Source organism: Macaca thibetana, chromosome 12 (genome assembly GCF_024542745.1).
Source record: "Macaca thibetana thibetana isolate TM-01 chromosome 12, ASM2454274v1, whole genome shotgun sequence".
In the NCBI taxonomy this organism is placed as follows: Eukaryota; Metazoa; Chordata; class Mammalia; order Primates; family Cercopithecidae; genus Macaca; species Macaca thibetana.
In genome coordinates, this window is record NC_065589.1 from 52,630,037 (window position 1) to 52,648,902 (window position 18,866).

Sequence of the window (18,866 nt, forward strand, 5' to 3'; positions counted from 1 at the left end):
CACAATGGTTGAACTAATTTACACTCCCACCAGCAGTGTAAAAGCATTCCTATTTTTCCACAACCTCTCCAGCATCTGTTTTTTGCTGACTTTTTAATGATCGCCATTCTGATTGGCATGAGATGGTATCTCATTGTGGTTTTGATTTGCATTTCTCTAATGACCAGTGATGATGAGCGTTTTTTAATATGCTTGTTGGCTGCATAAATGTCTTTTTTGAGATCCTCACTTCTAATTATTACCTGATGCAATGTTCTCTTCTTGGGTTTTTTCCCCCCCCTCCTTTTTGACTTCTTCTGCCTTTGACATTCTTGAACCTTGGACAAATTCATACGGAAGCAGGAAATTTTCCCTGATGCCTTCATGGGTGGTAACTATAGTGCACAGGTGCTAGGACTCGCTGGCTGTTTCTGTGCCAGCAGGGACAGACTCCATTCGCTTGGTCCTGCTACTTTCCACCCCTCACAGGAGGTGGGAAACGCAGGTGAGTGGGTGCAGAAGCTGGGGTGAGTGCTTTTGGGCACTGACAGGAGCAAAACTGTGCAGCCCAGCAGCAACGTCTTGAGGGGTACCTGTGACCCCTGAAGCCCAAAAAGAGTGTAACAGTCAGTGCTTTTTTTAGCTTTGCCGTCTGCTGATGGTTGAAGTGTTAGCAGCTCAGTGGAGGGTCAGTGTGCCAGACTTTGGCACCTGCACCTGAGTGAGTTCTTGTCCGATATCCAGGGGGAATGAGGTCTCATGAACATATTGGAGATGGTAGTGTCTCTCAAGGAAGGGGAGCTGAAAAGGGAACAGAGCGGGAAGATAATCTTCCCTTGGAGTCTGGCCGTCCCTGGCCAAATTCCTCTCCAGAGCAACACTGTCAAGCCATCCCTCTGAAGTCAAGCGGCTTCTCTCCAACGTCCAACTGTAGTCTCCATCATCTTGCTGCTTCTCCTCTCTGCTGGCTGAGGTTTTTATGGGAACTGGATGGGGGGCGGGGCAGGCCAAGGGTGATTCTGAAAGAGGCAACATTCGAGCAGAAAAATAGGAATGTGTGTTCGCACTTTGGGCCATGGTTTCACGCTTGAGGGTGGGGCTCTTACGGGGGGACCCACCCTTTCCCAGAATTTCTGTGCCTCCTGTCCCTATCCGTATCACAGCAGGGTTTCCTCATCTGTAAAATTTGTATGCTGCCATGCCCTTTCCCAAATTGTGATTGAACATGTTAAAGTATCCTCATGATAGCCAAGGGAAATGTGTTTAGTAAATATTTCTTCTCGTCCCTGTTTTGCCTGGTTTCAGTGCACTGTCATGCACTGCCATATCATTTTTATGAGGTTGGCAGTATTATTATCCCTGTTTTACAAATGAGGATACTATGGTCAGTCATCTAGAAGGTGGTGAAGCCTAGGATTCTAACCCAGTGCTCTCTGACCGTAGAGTCCAAACCCGAAGCCTCTGCTAAATTGCCAGCATACTAAGAGTTGTTAGAAACTGTAAGGATCCTTAATTAGAATTTTATGAAATCTCTGAACCAACAGAGCTTTTAAAATAAGGTTTTCTTCCTATTTGTGTGTGTGTGTGTGTGTATGAAACAAGCACAGATAAATGGGCCCTGTGTGGCCTTTCTTATGAAATTAATTGATAACCAACTGAGGAAATATAGCAAAAGACAGATTTTTGTGTTTTGAGAAATCCAGGTTACATATAAAGCACTAAACCAAGAAATGGAAACCATAAGCAGTAAACCATAATGGTAGTGCTGAGGAACAGTTGTGTGCTTGCACCTGGCAGCACTGTTAGAAAGGGAATTGGAGCTTCATTGACCTTGCAGATGAAGCCAGAAAGTGGTCATGTCACTCCCTTAAACACACCTTTTAGCATTGTCAGTGAAGTTCTTCCAGGTTTTCACCTAAGGTAATAGGGGTATTGTTCCCTGCTAAAGAAAACTAGTGATTTTGTCAGCAAAATGGACTCAGTGTCTTCTGCTTGCCTGTGGAAAGGGTGGGGCCTTTTAGCACAGTGTGCAGACTGCCATGGATGCCCTGCAACCAGAAAGGCCAGTGGAGTACACTGTAGTCGGGGGCATTAAATGGGATAATGTTCATAAAGCACCTAGGGCAAATAATGAGTTCCATGAAGAACCAGTTTTATCAACGCCCTTAATCATTTTTCTTTCCTTCTCATCTTTTATCTTCAGCAGCACTGTGACTGTAGGTAGGATACTGATTTTCCTTGAACTTTTCCTGTACAGCAGTCATCTGTTTAAAGCTCTGGCAACTGCTATGTAAGATACTGTCCTATCCATTTACTCTTCCTTGAATCTGGTTGCCAGAATTAAGGATGCTGCCAAGAATACAGAATCTTGAAGTAGGGAATTCTTGAACTCAGGTAAAGTCTAAATCTTTGACATAATCATTCAACAATAAACTTGAAAAGTATCTGTTGCAATTATAAAGGAAAGCACAGTCATCATATGTACATAGCATGTAATGACCTCTTGCAGCAGCTGTTGAAGTCACAATCATAGATATGTCTTGGAACTAGTGATAGCACATTTAAATTCAAAAGGAGTGACATAGCATTGTAGCCAGCAAGTCAGGTCTGTAATTTTTATTTTATTAAATACTTAAATGCTATAGAAGAGTGCTGTATGCTATCTTGAATTGTTTTCTGTCTTTCCAAGGTGAGTAGATTTATTTTTAGGTGAAGACTATAGTTAAGACACTTCTCTGGAGTCAGAGTAGGAAAGAGCTACTCTATTTCTACTTCTTCATCTTCTTTACGTTGTAAAATAAAATATCCTCTTTTTGAGAAACAAATAAAATGTCCTCTGTTTGAGAAACAAACTCACCCATCCAAACTCACAGAATGGACTCAGAGACCCACAATAGTGAAAGTGAGACTTTTAATGATGGTCTTGCAAGATTGTGTGTCTGGTGTGCAGGCACACCCAGCACGGTTTTAACAAGCAGTTTATCCCCTGGTGCACAGGACCCTCCCCCGATTCCTTATAGGCTAATTACTGTAGGGTCACAGTCTTCCCGGACGTCACCTATTGATTGTTAGTCAGGGCTTTAGGTGTGTTTTTAGGGTTGTCTTGCTGCATTTAGTTGTAGCCCACAATGCACTGCAATCCTAGTTAGCTCAGGGGCTCTTCAAGTATTTGATTTATGACCTAAGTTGCTGGGCAGGCTGGTAAGAACAGACAAAGTGAGCTATCTTGCAGACTAATAAAATTTTATTTTAGACTAAACTTATTTGGTTCGGGTGAGGGAAACTAAGTGGTGGAGGAAGTGGGAGGCCGACAAGCAGACATCAGCTATCCAAGCAGGGGCCTGGTGTATCCTGTTTCTTCTGTGGTTTGCTGACCTAAGCCGATTCAGGGCACTTTGTTTTGGAAATGGACCATGGTATACATTGTTTCCTTCAATTCTCTCCTTTTTATCTTTCTCCTCCTATTTGTTCCATTTCTGCATTTATTTTTGTGTCCTTTAGTTCTTAAATGTATTAGGTACTCTTTTACAGACTCCTATTGAGTTAATATAAATGTTAGAATTAAAAGAATTCGTTAGATTTCTCCAAATTCAGTGGCCATGTGGATTCTTGGAGATCTTATGGAATGCCAAGGTGAATGGAATGGCCAAGTGAACTAAGGTACAAGTCCCAGTCCAAATGGACGGTAACAGGCTATGGAGGTTCCCTTTATAATACCACCAGACATTAGCCTGGGTTATATGAAGAGCTGAGTAGTTGCCTTTGTTTGACTTACCAGTAACATTTAGGATGTGGGTACAAGTTGAGAGTTTTCCCACCAGCTTATTGAACTCTGCCCCCTGTCTAGAGAGGCAAGAGGAGTGGTTTATGTTCCCTATGGAGAAAGAAGGGATCGCTCTAGGATTTGAGCTTTGCAAGGTGGAAAAGAGCAATAATAAACTTTTCAAGTCTCATTGCGCCATACATCCCTATCCTGTTACAGAGCCAACATGCAATGCATTCCTTTGGGATTGGTATCCCATTTTAGGGGAAACGGAACTACCTGTGCTTGAGGCCGCCCAGCAGAGCATGCGTAACTGTTGAGCATGCTAGTACTGAAAATTTGACCCATTCAACCCAGGCAGTTACATCCCCGTATTTTTAATTTTTAAAGTTTGCCTTAAGTTAGTTGTCTTAATTATTTTTACTCTTTTAGGGTCATTGTCTGGTAGGTTAAAGGAAGTAGTGAGACCAGGAGTTCTGGTAATTCTAGGTGGGCTTGGGGTGGAGTTGGTGATTTGTCTGAGAGCTAACTGTCCCACGGAATCCCTTCCTGAGATATTTATTCCTAATTTATACCTCCAGGGTTCCTGGTCTAGAGTAGCTGGGTTGTTTATGGTAATTAATATAGGATTGCATTTTAAATGTTTACAGCTAGGTAGCATGGAGCCCTTATCTTTTATTCTTTAAGGGTTTGTTTTCGGAAGAATGACTCAGCTGGCCTTGATATTGTGTGGTCCACCAGACCTGATTCCAGCTAGCACAGGGCTTTTTTGAGAGGGTCCAATAACGGTCTGTTTTAGGACATAGATATTTGTCTGCTTGTGACAATTGCCTTTGGTTGCATAAATTCCCGCAAGGTAAGACTTGGCAGGCATTAAATTTTATAGTTTGGGGGCTGGGGGTGGAGGTTTTAGTTATGTTGACTATTAGTTTGATTAGATATTTCCTACTTTCCACCCCTAGTATTGGGCTCTATCAGGTACTTAGGTTTCCTTTCACCCCTTGTGTTAGGATTAATCATAACTGTATCCACCCCCAATGATGGAGCCTGCTCATAGCTTCCTTTTAGGTTTTCCTTAGAGTAGCTTTAAGGCTTTCTTAGGTGATTTATACACTCCCCATTCACCCTTTTTCCTTTCTTTTGGGGGTTCTTTTACCAGTCTCTTGACCCGAGTGTAATGTGCTCACCCCTGGTGAGCTGTTCCTATGGCTGTTTTAGTGATCAGGAGTACCTGATATGGGCTTTCCCAGCTTGGATGGAACATGTCTTCTTTCCAGGTTTTAATTAGCACCGAGTCGCCAGACTGGAAGTGGCTAACTGTGAACTCAAGAGGCAGGGTTCAAGTTAGAAGTTTTTTTAACCTAAGGGATGACAGGGTGGAGGATATGCGCAGTATATAATTCTTAAAAAATTGGTCATTGGTTTTCATAGTAGAAAGGTTAGTAGTCCTGTCTAAATATGGCCTTAACCCAGGAGGTCTTTTTCCAGTAGTCTGGTTTTGTTGTTGTTGTTGTTGTTGTTGTTGTTGTTTTTAGACAAAATCTCGCTCCGTCGCTCAGGCAGGAGTGCAGTGTGTGATCTCGACTCACTGCAACCTCCAGCTCCTGGGTTCAAGCTATTCTTCTACCTCAGCCTCCCAAGTAACTGGGATTACAGGCACGTGCCACCACACCCAGCTGATTTTTATAGTTTTAGTAGAGACAAGGTTTCACCATGTTGGCCAGGCTGGTCTTAAACTCTTGGCCTCAGGTGATCCACCTGTCTTAGCCTCAGAAAGTGCTGGAATTACAGGCTGGAGTTAGATTAGGCACTTCCCCAGGGCCCATTGACCCCAGAAGGAACTTGGGGAGGCAAGGGACTTACCAGCTGGCTTCTCAGGGTACCTTTGATCAGGCCCTGCTGGGTCTGGCACTGGGCCGAGAGCTGCTGGTTTGAAGAGCTAACAGCCTATGGTACCTTTCCTGAGGGGCACTTTCGTTAGGAAAAGCATCCCTGCTCCACCCTCACTTCCTCTTTCTTTGCTTTGAAGACACCATTCCTCTCCCTGGCAGGCCGAAAGCTGCACTGTTTGTATTCCACGCCACCCCTGCTGGTGACCCAACAACTGCAAAGGGTCTCTGGTTTGTCCCGCTCTGGGAGGGGACTTAGTGGCTTTTCCTCCTCCTCAGCTGCAAGGATCCTCCCCCAGGCCCAGCCAAGCTCTGGGAAACAGAACTTTTATATATCCCACCTAAAGCGTCTTGGCAGACTTCTCCCCAGCAAGAGCTCTCTCTACTTCAGGGATTGCAAACTGGCATCCTCTTTTGCCTGTTTTGGGTTTTTAAGTTTTTTGAACTGATAACCAGCATTTAAAAATCCCATTTTACATAAAAAGTTAGAATTCTGGCCTCTGACAAAGCAATTTGGCATCACAGCCGAGCGTCTGTGGCCCCTTTAACAGGGTGTGCCCTCTTCAGTTAGCCACAGTCCCCACACAGCCCTGCAGCCCTCCTTCTTATCATTTACTGGCCCTATAGTCATTTGAGTTTACTACCCTCTGATCTAATTTATGTAGCCCCCCAGACCTTCTGCAGCCTTACTGACAGCTGCCCCTGGTGGACTTACAGCCTCTCAGTAAAACAGCAACAAAACCTTAATGGTCATTTCATCCATTTACCCTTCCATAACCTGAAGGCTTTCTACCACCTTCTGACAAACAGCCATCTAGTCTTTGCCATATGCAACCCACTACTCCTGATCCTGAACTTTCCTCCACATCCCTTTCTCACTTGCATCCCTCAGTTCCCGGGCTCTGTCCCTCCTCAGTGGCCACATTGCACCCTTTCCCTGCACCTCCTTGTTGCTTGAACCTCTAGAACCTTCCCCCAGCCCTGCCAACCTCTCCACATTCTCTCACCTCCTCTTGTACTTTCTTCCTTTTACATTATTTCTCTCCCCAGTCTCACCTGTGTCTCTCTTTGATCTTTGTCTTTTCCAGTCTCTCTCTCGCTCATTTTCTTCTTTTATCTGTCTCTGTCATCCCCTATTTCCTTTTTCCCTCACACTCAGTTTCTTCTTCTTTCCCTCTCTGGGCATGAGCTGAGCCTTGCTGTGCCCTGGCTCCCCCATGTCTAACAGACTCTTTTTCTCTGGGCACCCAGTGTACCTGCACAGTGTCTTACACTGCCTTACACTGCCTTCCCTGTCTCGGCTGCTTAGTCCAGTGGCTCCCCCACACACAGCTGTGTACCGGGCTTTCCCTTGCTTTCAGGGTCAGCAGCTTACCTCTTTTTCTGGCCCTCTACGTTTGCCGTTTCCTCCCCTTTATCTTTCCGATTTCCTTTCTTTATATCTTCTCCCTTTCTTCTTACAAAAACCTTCTGAGCTTCCCTTAGTAATTCCTTAATTGGTTTTTCATCCATCCATTAACCTTTTGCAGTTTCTTAGTAATATCAGGCCAACTTTTAGTCAGAAAATTAACCTTTAAAATTAAAGGCCTTGCCCTACTGGGTCCTCTGGATTTAATCCTGAATATTTTCTCATTTGATCCCTGAGCCTCTGCAGCAACACAGAGGGAGTCTCCTCTTTTTTGCTGTTGAATCTCAAATGCTTTTGAGACGTTTTATGACGGAGGAGTGGATTTTTTAATCCCTGTAATTATTAGTTCCCTTAGGTCCTGCATGTGGGCCCGATCTCTTTATTGTTATCCCATCCAGGATTTGCATTTGGGAATTTCTGCTCAGTTAGCAGGACTTCTTACCCGGGAGGATGCTGTCTTTCCCAAATGGTTATGGCTGCCCTTATAATTAATCCCCTCTCTTCCCCAGTAAACAGGATATTCCTGATTGATGTCATCTCAGCCCAAGTATAAAAATTGGGTCCCAAAAAATTGATCTAGCTGCTTTGCTAAACCGAGGGGATCTTCCAAGAATGGCCTCATTTCCTTTTTAAAATTCCTAACCTCAGTACTTGTTAGAGGCGCATTCACAAACCCAACTCCTCCCTGTCCCATAGGGACTTTTCTAAGAGAGTATATATTAGACGTCTACTGTTCAGAAGAAATAGGGAAATTCTCAATGTCCTTCTTACATTGTTCTAATTCTTTCCTCAAGTTCGGATAAGGATTTAAGGAGCATTGGGTTTAGCTCCTTTATGACCCCCAGATTTCTCTTTCTCCAATTTTCCTGTTGCCCCCTGATCTCTCTGTCCTCTACCTTGTGAGATGTTTGGGGGAGGGGCAAGCATGTTGGGGGGTCCTAGGGCTTTTCATTGGGTGAGGGCTCTTTACTGTGCTCTTCCTCTTTAAGGGGGAACAGGGGGTTCATTCACTAATCCAACAAAGAACATAACCCACATCCTCTTGTGTGAATGGGTTTTATCATTCACGTAGAGAATTAAAACTTGGCACACCCAATCCTCATCTGAGCCAAACTTAGGCCAAAAGACCGAAGGCTGACATGGGCTTTTTGGGCCAGATAAAACAGCAATACTCTTATCATTTTTTGCTTTTCCTTGTTCCTGGTTTGAGGATTATCCATTCAAACCTGCAACATTCTCCCCAACGGACTATCTGGGAGAATGTCAGAGGGGGTCTTTTTAGTTCCCTCTTTCCTTTGTTCTCTAGGCCTAAAATTCCTGTTTCACATTTTCAGTTAGTCTCTGTGTCTGAGATTTTCCCTGTGTACTCAGCCCCACTTACTGGAGGTTTCTTGCACACCCCGGGTTCTCCAAAAATGCCCCACCACCAAGGCAGGGCTCATAGTCCAACTTTCCTACCTTGAATCATGCACAAGGTTGGCTGGTTGCCATGGTGCCTGCTCTTCTCCCTGTGTCACCTCCGCTGCCTCCTGAATAAGTCTCGGGTTTGTCTATGGCTTCTGTGGGGAGCCAAGACATCCAGAGCAGGCCACATAAATCAAGTGGGGTGCGTCTCCCTTCTCGGCTGGAGTCTTAACTCCATACAGGCACAGAGATAGCCGTATGGGCCACCAGGTTGTGAGAAACAATTCAACCGTCCAAACCCACAGAATGGACTCAGAGACCCAGACAATAGCGAAAGCGAGACTTCTAATGACGGTCTTGCAAGATCGGGTGTCTGGCGTGCAGGCACACCGCGCACAGTTTTAACAAGCAACTTACCCCCTAGTGCACAGGTCCCTCCCCTGGTTCCTTATAGGCTGAATGCTTCAAGGTCACAGTCGTCCGGGACGTCACCTGTTGAGTGTTAGGCAGCGGCTTTAGGTGTTTTTTTTGGGTTGTCTTGCTGCATTTTGTTGCAGCCCACAATGCACTGCAATCCTAGTTAGCTCAGGGGCTCGTCAAGTATTTGACTTATGACCTAAGTAGCTGGGCAGGATAGTAAGAACAAACAAAGTGAGCTATTTTGCAGACTAGTAAGCTTTTATCTAGACTAAACTTTGGTTCGGGTGAGGGCAGCTAAGTGGGGGGAAAGGGGATGAAGGGGGAGGCTGACAAGCAGCCTTTGGCTGTCCAAGCAGGGGCCTAGTATATCCTGTTTCTTCTGTAGTTGGCTGACCTATGCCAATTCAAGGCATTTTGTCTTGGAAGTGGACCACTGTATGCGTTATTTCCTTCACTCCATGAATATGATTGGTTTGTAAGGTGTGTATTGATTTTATTTAAGTATAATTGCTGTTTGCTTAACTAGTTGGCATAATTTATGCTAGGCAGACTACAAATATGGATTTATTTTACTACTTTAGTCACAGGTACAGAATTTTTTTCACTTGTGGAATGATGTTTTGTTTTTGTAGCAGATTAGAAAACTTCTGTTTGGTGCTTTGGCAGGATTAAGCTAGGGTATAATCTTTTATGAGATTTTGGCATATTTTAATATTGTTTACATAGATACTCTGCTCATTTATTATAGACAATAAAGGAACTATTGGACTAACAGTAGTACATTTTTTTCCCCCAAAAGGTAATTAATAAAATGTCTCCAACATCTTTGAAGATCACACTAAGGCAACTCATGGAGGGGTCTTCAAAGACCTTGCAAGAAGTACTAACTATGGAGTATCGGCTAAGTCAAGCTTGTATGGTAAGAATTAAAAAAAAAAAAGTAATTGTCATTTTTTAGTTCTGAAAGTAACATACATTTATTGTAGAACTTGTAAAATACACAATTGCAAACAAGAAAATTAAAACCACCTGTAAATTTACTCTACAAAAACACAACGGGCCAGTTAGTTTTAGATGTGTGGAAGTATTGCTATCCAGATTGTTACTAAGCCTTTATAAAATAGCAATTAAATTTGCATGTCAGTATAAGAAGCTCTCTAACTTCATCTTAGAGGAATTCAAAATAGAAATTAATGTCTTTCAGCGATGGTCTCTGTGACCTTGGGCAAGGCGTGTAAACTCTGTAAATGTGAATTCCCTCATGGGTAAAATGAAGAGGCTTATTTGTAAGCAGATATATATAAAGTAAATGCACAAATGGAAGTTATTAGTCTGTTACATGTTTAAAATAATTAGCATTATTAAAGTACCATTGTAAACATAAAGTGGACAATAATCACATGGAATATTGATTTCATGAAACATTTCATATTTATATTTGTTTCTTCTTCCAGATGACAAACTCTTTAAAGGCAGAGTCATCCTTTATTTTCAGAGGGCCCCTAAGAAGCATCTTATTATTTAGACTAACATATGGACTAAAGGGAATATTTGGCTTAATAGCTGGAAAGCAGACATTCCTAATGACTTTAATTGTTATTAAGATGTTCAGTGTAGTTCATCTAGTTAGAAATAACTCTATTAGCCATGTCTTAAAGTCACTCCTTGTGGGATGTAAATGGCAGCTGATGTCTATTGTTTATTATGTGCAGGTACTATGCTAGGCACTTTATATGCATTTACTCCATTAAATCTTACAGTATCTCTAGAAGGATAGGTACTGTTATTGATTCCATTTTACAGATGAAGAAATTGTGATATAGCGGTCATAGTGGTGTGACCGGCCTAAGGTTTTGCTGCTATTAAGTGATAGACATATGGCATATGAAACCAGATAGTCTTACTCCAGTGCCTGCAGTCTTGACCACTGTCCTGTATACCTCACAAATTCCATGTTTTTCATTACACTTTCACTGCACTTTCTAGATTGATTGATTCTTGCCTTCATTCTCTCAGCAAACATGTTAGCTATGTGCCAGGCACTATGCTTGGTGTTAGCCTTATGTTGTTGAATCAGAAGACAAGTCCTTTATTTTCATGGAGTTTAGTCTACTGAGACTATAAAGAACAAGTAAACTAAGTAAAATAATTATAAATTGTGATAAGTACTTTAAAGGAAAACATACAGGGTTGGTGGTAGATTGATGCAGGGACAGGAGGGAGTTGGGGGGCAATGGGAAACTTCCTTTAGGTAAGTAGGTTAGGGAAGACATCTTTGTGATGTCACTTCATTTGTGACCTAAAGGATGAGAAAGGAGTATGTTGAGAAGCCTCTTAGGCTTAAGCAGGAGGTGATTTGATTTTTCATTTGATTCGGTTCCATTTGCTTTAAGAAGGAAATTATTGCTGCTATGTGGAGATAGGGTTGGAAGGGTTCAAGAACAGTTTAGAGACCAGATAATAGATGTCCTGCAGTGATCCAGGTGTGAAATAGTAGTGCTTAGACAAACGTGGTGGCATTGGAGAGAAGTAAATGGATTTGAGACACATGTAGGAGATAGAATTGATAGGACTTGCTGGATGTGAGGGAAGGAATGCATTTAGGAGTTAGAGATTAGAGGAATGCGTTGGAGATTTAAATCTGAAAGACATCAACAACAATTAAGAAAACCTTGGGGATTCATTATTTACTAAACAAGAGTGCTTAGTATGTGGTAGATACTGTTAGAGATACCCAGGTACATAGGTTCCAGGTACATAGGTGTGCTCCAGAGGTAGAGGTTGAAAAGGCAGAAAACAGTTTAAATCATTATCTTGGGGAGTAGGGAGTAGGATAACAGACAAAATCCCTGCCCTCGTGGAACTTACTTTATAATGGGGAAATAGACTGTAAACAAGATTAATACATAAAATATATATTATATGATTGTTAACTATTAAGGAGAAAAAGGAAGCAGGATATGTGATATAGGGTAACGGGGATGAATTGTAGATGGGATGATCAGAGGAGGCCTCACTGAGATGTTCTTTGAGTGAATTCCTGGAAGAAGTGAGGAAGTAAGCCATGCAATTACCTAGAGGAAGAGCATCCCAGGCAGAGGGAACTGCAAGAACAAAGCTCTGAGGCAGAAGCATGACTGCCTATGCCAGGGACCACAAAAGGCTGTGTGGAAGGGGGTGGGGGGCAGAGGTTGTGGTGAGTGAGAGATGAGGCCAGAGTAGAGAAAGGCTGTGCAGAGCATGCAGAGCCTTGAAGGTCTCTATAAGGACTTTGGCTGAGTAAAATGGGAAGCCACTAGATGATTATGAGGAGAGGAATGCCATGATCTTACACTTTAAAGAACTGATCACTCAGGCTGCCATGTTGAGCACTGAATAGATAAAATCATATAGAAAGAAAATGAGAGTCCAGACCTGAGCCCTAAGGAACTCCAACATTTTGAGGTGTGGTAGAGAAAGAGCAGTAGGAAGGAAAAAAAGGATGGAGAGGTAGGAGGACCAGAGAGTGTGGCGTCACAAAAGGAAGAGACGAATGTTTCGGGGAGGAGGGTATAATGGACAGTGTTGAACACTGTTGAAGTATAGATGAGGTTTGAAGTGTCATTTGATCTTGGTGATGCCGACATCATGGGTGGTTTTGGCAAGCCATTTTAGAGGAGTGGGGGCAGAAGTTAAAGAGTAGTAAGTTGAAGAGGGAAAATGGAATGTGAAGAAGTGGAGAGAATATGTGTAGATGAATACTCTTGAAAGTGAAATAGGAAAGAAGCTGGGACTGTGGAGTCAAATGAAGTTCCTTTTTTATTTTGTAAGATGGAAGGTACTAGAACATGTTTAAAAATGATTGGGAATGATCCAATAGAGAAAAAAGATTATGTTGATGATACTAATGGTAGTTAATATTTACTGAACACTTAGTGTCAACCACTGTGCTTGGATGTGGATTAAAATAATCCTACGATGGATGTATAAATTACCTTTTCATGTAAAGAAACTGGGGTTGGAGAAATTACTAGTCCAAGGTCACATAGTTAATATGTAGCTATCAGGATGTGAACCTAGACATTTGAACTGCATGCATTTAGCCACTCAGTTATATTGCCTACATTGATGATTCTAGGAAAAGAAAAGTGAATGACCACATTAAGCAAAGTCCGTCCTTGAGAAGGCAAGAGGAGATGTGAATTGGAATGCAAGGGAGAACTGGTCTTTGAAAAAGGGATGGTCCTTTCCTCCACGGCATTGAAAGGGAAGGCAGGTGCAGATGGCCGCAGTTGCCTACAGGCGTTTTAGTGGTGGGAAGACAAGACTTCATATCTAAGGGCTTCTTGTATTTTTAAAGAAGTCAGAGGTTAAGTAATTGACTGAGACTATAGTAAGAGTGTGCTCTAGGGATAGAGGTTGAGAAGGTAGAAAACACTTTAAATCATTATCTTGGGGAGTTGGGAAGAGATCTTTGATTGTTTGGCAGTTTTCTGTGCCTGTTTGAGATTTTTGATCATGAATTTTAAATGAAACCAGTCACAGTTGTATGATTTTCTGCAGCAAGACTTAGCTGCTGAAGTGCAGGCAGGGGCACGTGGTAGGGTTTAGTTGTTGCCAGGATTTTGCTAGGATTGTAAAAAAGAGAAAAAGGTTTGAGGGAGATGATGGCATTTTGACAGGTAAGTGACCATATTAAAGGACTGGTGAAACTGGGCTGGATGAAGAGCAAAGTGAAGCCAGCACAGATGGGGAAAAAGTCATAGGATCAGTGGACTTCAGTAAGATCAAGGATGTGTAGCAGTGGAGATACTTGAGCAAATAAGATTAGGAGGTGTTGATCAGAGAGTGGGCTGTCAGAGGTGGTTCAGTCTCTGAATGTTATGATTCAGGTTGTGGCCATGGAAGTGGAAGGCTGAAGTGAATAGAGGAGAGACAAGAAAACCCAGAATAAGGACACTCAGAAATTATTCCCATTTAATCTCAATTTTCTTTCAGAGAGGTCATGACTTTCATGAAGGCGTTAGAGCTGGTAAGTGGCAAATGGGAACTTACCATTTTGGAGAAATGGGATTTGTGAGCATATGCTGTTAATTAAAGAAGATACAGATTGTGCATCCCAAATCGTGAAATCCAAAATGTACCAAAATCTGAAACTTTTTGAGCACCAACATGACACTCAAAGGAAATGTTCATTGGACTGTAAGTATAATGCAAATATTCCAAAATCTGGAAAAAAAAAAAAAAACAAAACCTGAAACACTTCTGATTCCAAGCATTTCAGATAAAGAATATTCAACCCATAGTTGTTTTAGTAGTGAAAGTTAAACTTTTATGAAGGTTGAAAAATTGTGTATGTTTTTAAAAAATGTGTTACCATCTGGGATATGAAAAGGAGGATCAGTCTTTGATAATTGTTTTAAAAATTCACATAACTTGGCCACTGTTCCCTAATTTATATATAAGGTAATCCTGCCCCTACAATCATGGACTACCTCTGATAAGTGCAGCATTGAGCTTGTAAACTCATCCTGCTGCCATCCTGCTGCTGTGTCCTTTGAGACATGCATTTATTCCCTTACAGAAAGCCCTCAAATCCCCTACCCTTTCTCCCTCTTTTGTGCTGGTCTGGCAAAACTGACCAGTGGTCTAACCCTACTTTCCACCTGCCCGTACCTCAGCAGTTAAACATTGCTGGGGAAAAAGACTGTATGACATCATTAGTAACATCTACAGATTGTCTTATTAATACTTTCCATTTTGCTTATTATCTCCAGTGTCAGCAGATTTAGAAAAAGCAAGTGAAGTGCTTGACTTTTTTCTAGCAAACTTGCAATAATTCCTTTTTATGTGTAACTCTTAGCCCTATAAAAAGCTCTTATTTATGTTGTATAAAATGAGTTGTTCCTTCTCCATGTATTTTGCATATCTAATGTTCCTGTTTTTATTATTTTACTATAGTAGTGCAGACTCTGGATAAATTTTTTTTTTGAGACAGGGTCTTGCACTGTCACTCAGGCTGGAGTACAGTGGTGCAGTTTCAGCTTACTACAAACTCCACCTCCCAGGTTCAAGTGATTCTCTCATTCCTCAGCCTCCTGAGTAGCTGGGACTACCAGCCTGTGCCACCATGCCTGGCTGATTTTTGTATTTTTAGTAGAAACGGGGTTTCACCATACTGGCCAGGCTGGTCTCGAACTCCTGATCTCATGTGATCCGCCTGCCTCGGCCTCCCAAAGTGCTGTGATTATAGGCATGAGCCACGGTGCCCAGCCTGGATATACTTTTTTATCTTAATAAAAGGTTGTGTTATGTTCTCTGAACTCTTAAGCTTTGATAGACAATCACTCTTCATGGAGTTATTTTCATTTCTGACATGATACAATATCAGAAATAAGGACTTGATTGAAATCTTTTTAGGATTCAGCACATGGAGTGTCTTGTAGACAGAGGAGATGGCAATGTGTCTTGTAGAAACTAAGTAACATAGGCATTTTCCTCACGAATTCTCTGCACATTCTTGCTGCATGTGGATTACAGCCTAGACCTCTGATTTTAGAGGACCTATAAGCATACAGGGTTATATCGTTCAAGTATTCATTATATGTTGTAATAGCCTTTCTTTAAAAGAAAGATATGTTTTTAGATAAACACTGTTATTTTGAGGAAAAAATGTTGAAACCAATCAGCATCAAAGTTCTGATTCATAAAGGAAGTGCTTATTATGCTACTTTTTTTGTTTTGTTTTTTGAGATGGAGTCTTGCTCTGTCACCTAGGCTGGAGTGCAGTGGCAAAATCTCAGCTCACTGCAAGCTCCGCCTCCTGGGTTCACACCATTCTCCTGCCTCAGCCGCCCAAGTAGCTGGGACTACAGGTGCCCACCACCAGGCCCGGCTAATTTTTTTTGTATTTTTAGTAGAGACGGGGTTTCACCATGTTAGCCAGGATGGTCTCGATCTCCTGACCTCGTGATCTGCCCGCCTCAGCCTCCCAAAGTGCTGGGATTACAGGCGTGAGCCACCGGGCCTGGCCTGTGCTGTTTTTTAATGAAGAGCAAGTATATTGCCACCTCTTTCAGAAAGCAGTGTCTGTTCTTGAGAGTGAAAATTGTAGTGTTCTTACATAGGCAAATGTTTGCTGCAGTTTGCTAATAATAAAAACACATTAGCAAGTTAAAGTAAGTTAGCAAATTTAACAGTTGTTAAAAATTCTTATTGTTAACATCTAGAACAAATTACTTTCTGGTTATAGAAGGGAAAAAAAAAGACTATCTTACTGTAGCTGGATACCCACTCAAACTCCATGTAGTGGCTATCTCAGGAGACTTGCAAAACCTGAGCTGCCTACATGGCACAAACTTATGTTATATCTATTCTGGTAAAAAAATTGTTAGCTTGAAATAAAATAACAAATTTGATTAATAGTCTCTTTCCTCTGATCCTTCAGTGGGATCTCAAGGAGACAGGTAGTATTGACCAGAAGACTTAACAGTGAAAAGGATTCTTGTGGAAAGAATGTGCCAGGGTTGTTTTTCGTTTACACTGTCCATGGAATATAAAACTTTCAAATAGTAGGGGTCAGAACATCAGTGTTTAATATCCCACTGATCTGATACCAGAATCTCATAGTAGGTAGTTAAATCTTAAAAACAAAACCTCCAGTATCTGCATTTAATTTTGTGTAAAAGCTTCCCTCTACCTACCTTCTTCCTTGGTTCCCATACTGCTTCTTTAACTATTTTAGCCTTTAAATGCTAAATTAGGTTTTTCTAATTCACTATAGTTTGCACATTTAAGTATTTCCATTCTTCACAAGAATTATGTGCCTTTAAAGCATGGTTGAAATTTGCTACCACAACCATAACTTAAAAAATTTGAGATCATTGTAGATTCATGTGGTTGTAAGAAATTATATAGAGATCTTGCATACCTTCCTCCCAGTCTCCCAAATGATAACGTTTGTATAACTACAGTATACTGGACATTCCTCCCCCCTTTTTTTAAGCAGTTACAGATTGCCTCATAATCCTGTGGGGATACTATGTGGCTATAATGAGTGATGACTACACTGAAATAGAAGAACTAGAAGGTTTCATGATAACCTGATTTTTTTAAATCCAGAGCTGTCTGAACTGGAGGATTCAGCAGAACAACAGTATCCACATTTAATTATGTATGAAGTCCTCTTTTCTCTACCTTAAGCAATTAATTTCGTCCCAAAATTCAGTGTGGAGGAGGTTAGAAGGCACACCTGGTCCCTCTGCCCTCCCCTGCCTTTACTTTAAACCACTGGTTTTAGCTGTTTTGTATGTGGAGGTTTCATTTGCAATTTTATTTCAAGAAGAAAAAAAGAATTCTGTTGTTTAAACCACTGGATTAATTCAGTAGGCTTTATTAAAGCTAAGACATGAGGCTTAGGAAGTTAGAAAATATCCACCCACTCATCAAAAGTATATTGCTGTCCATCCCTGGAGGTTTAATTTAAAAGATAAATAGAAAACATATAAGAACTTTGCAGGAAAAAAGTATTATAGAAAAATGTGCCTAGTATAAGAATTTCTGTCAATTCAGTAAGTAAAATCTGGTAATATTAGAAAAAAAAATAGTACTAACATTTGTATCTTCTCTTGACAGTTTTAATTGATAAAGACCAGAGTCCAAAATGGAAACCAGCTGATCTAAAAGAAGTTACTGATGAAGATTTGAATAATCACTTTAAGTCTTTGGGAAGCAATGATTTGAAATTTTGAGGTGACAGGCTTTTAAGGTATATTTCGTAGCATGGGTTGGCAATCTACAGCATGTGGCCCAAATCCAGCCTGCTGCCTGTTTTTATATACCCTGCAAGCTAAGAATGGTTTCTGCGTTTTTAAATGGTTGGGAAAAGAAATCAAAGACTCATATTTCATAACATGAAAAGTATATGAAATGTCAGAGTTCACAAATAAAGCTTTATTGGAACTAGCTATACTCATCTGTTTATACATTATCTGTGACTGCTTTGAAATGAGTAGTTGCAATAGAGAAGGTAAAGCCTACAAAGCCTAATTATTTACTGTCTGGTTTTTGTCAGAAAAAGTTTGTCAATCCCTGTTTTAGAAGATGGAAAAATGTGAAGGTCTTTAGAGATTCTCTAGAGTAGTATATCTAATTGAAATGGGATCTTTGTTTGGCTTTTAGTAGTGGCTTGTATGTTGATGAAATCAAGTATAAAATATAAAAAATAAAGACCCTGAAAATTGTTTTGGATACTGTGTTAATGCCTCATAGAATTTTCTCCATATATGAGTGTTTTAAAGTAACTGAGTTACTGTAGCAGAAGAGCTCCTTTTATAAACATTAGAGCTCCTTTTATAAATATTAGAAACCAAAGAGAAAAGATTTTTATTAACGTCCCTCTTCAGTATTAACTCAGACTTGGTCTTCCCTAAAATAATCAGAATACCATCCCATGGTGAAACTGAAAGCATTATTTTCTTGTTATTTGTGATATTTGTTAATCTAGTATAATGAGAAATTAGGAAACTCCAATCTCTTTAGATAGAGACACTCTGTTTTTTTATAATTTACGTAAGACTTTTGTGTGATAATTATCCTTACAAACAAGGTTCAAGTCAGGAGAAAAAAAATAATTGAAAGCAAGAAGACTTTTGTTCAAAAGATATATTCAATAATTAATATTGTTAATAAGTACTTTTTAAGGTATGAAAGAACTAAAAGGTATTCCAGACTCAGAACCTTAAAGTTCTAGGCAAGAATAATTTTTAAACTAAAGGTAAGTTTATAAATTAACAAAATAAAATTTATGATTTTGTTTTTTGTTTGTAATTTTTGTTTAAATAATTTTAAAGGTAAGTTTATAAATAAAATTTATAATTTTTTGTTTGTAATTTTTGTTTATAAACAAAATAAATTATAAACAAAATACATTTTTTGTAACTTGTTATAGTTTCTCCTTCATCCCATACTCTGAAAAAGACATTAAAGATCATGTCCTGCACCCTTCTCATAGATGAGGAAGTGT

At 40.7% G+C, this 18,866-nt stretch overlaps 1 protein-coding gene across 3 annotated transcripts in view; it reads left to right on the forward strand.

The window, feature by feature from the left end:
- HIBCH (3-hydroxyisobutyryl-CoA hydrolase) overlaps nucleotides 1–18,091 on the forward strand; it is a 118,264-nt gene extending 100,173 nt beyond the window's left edge. For all 3 annotated transcript variants that reach the window (XM_050751919.1, XM_050751918.1, XM_050751917.1), the window contains 3 exons: nucleotides 9,663–9,782; nucleotides 13,841–13,874; nucleotides 17,477–18,091. In XM_050751919.1, coding sequence (XP_050607876.1) covers nucleotides 9,663–9,782; nucleotides 13,841–13,874; nucleotides 17,477–17,592 — 270 coding nt within the window. In that variant the 3' untranslated portion in view covers nucleotides 17,593–18,091. The remainder of the gene's footprint in view (nucleotides 1–9,662; nucleotides 9,783–13,840; nucleotides 13,875–17,476) is intronic.
- Nucleotides 18,092–18,866: the final 775 nt, after the last annotated feature.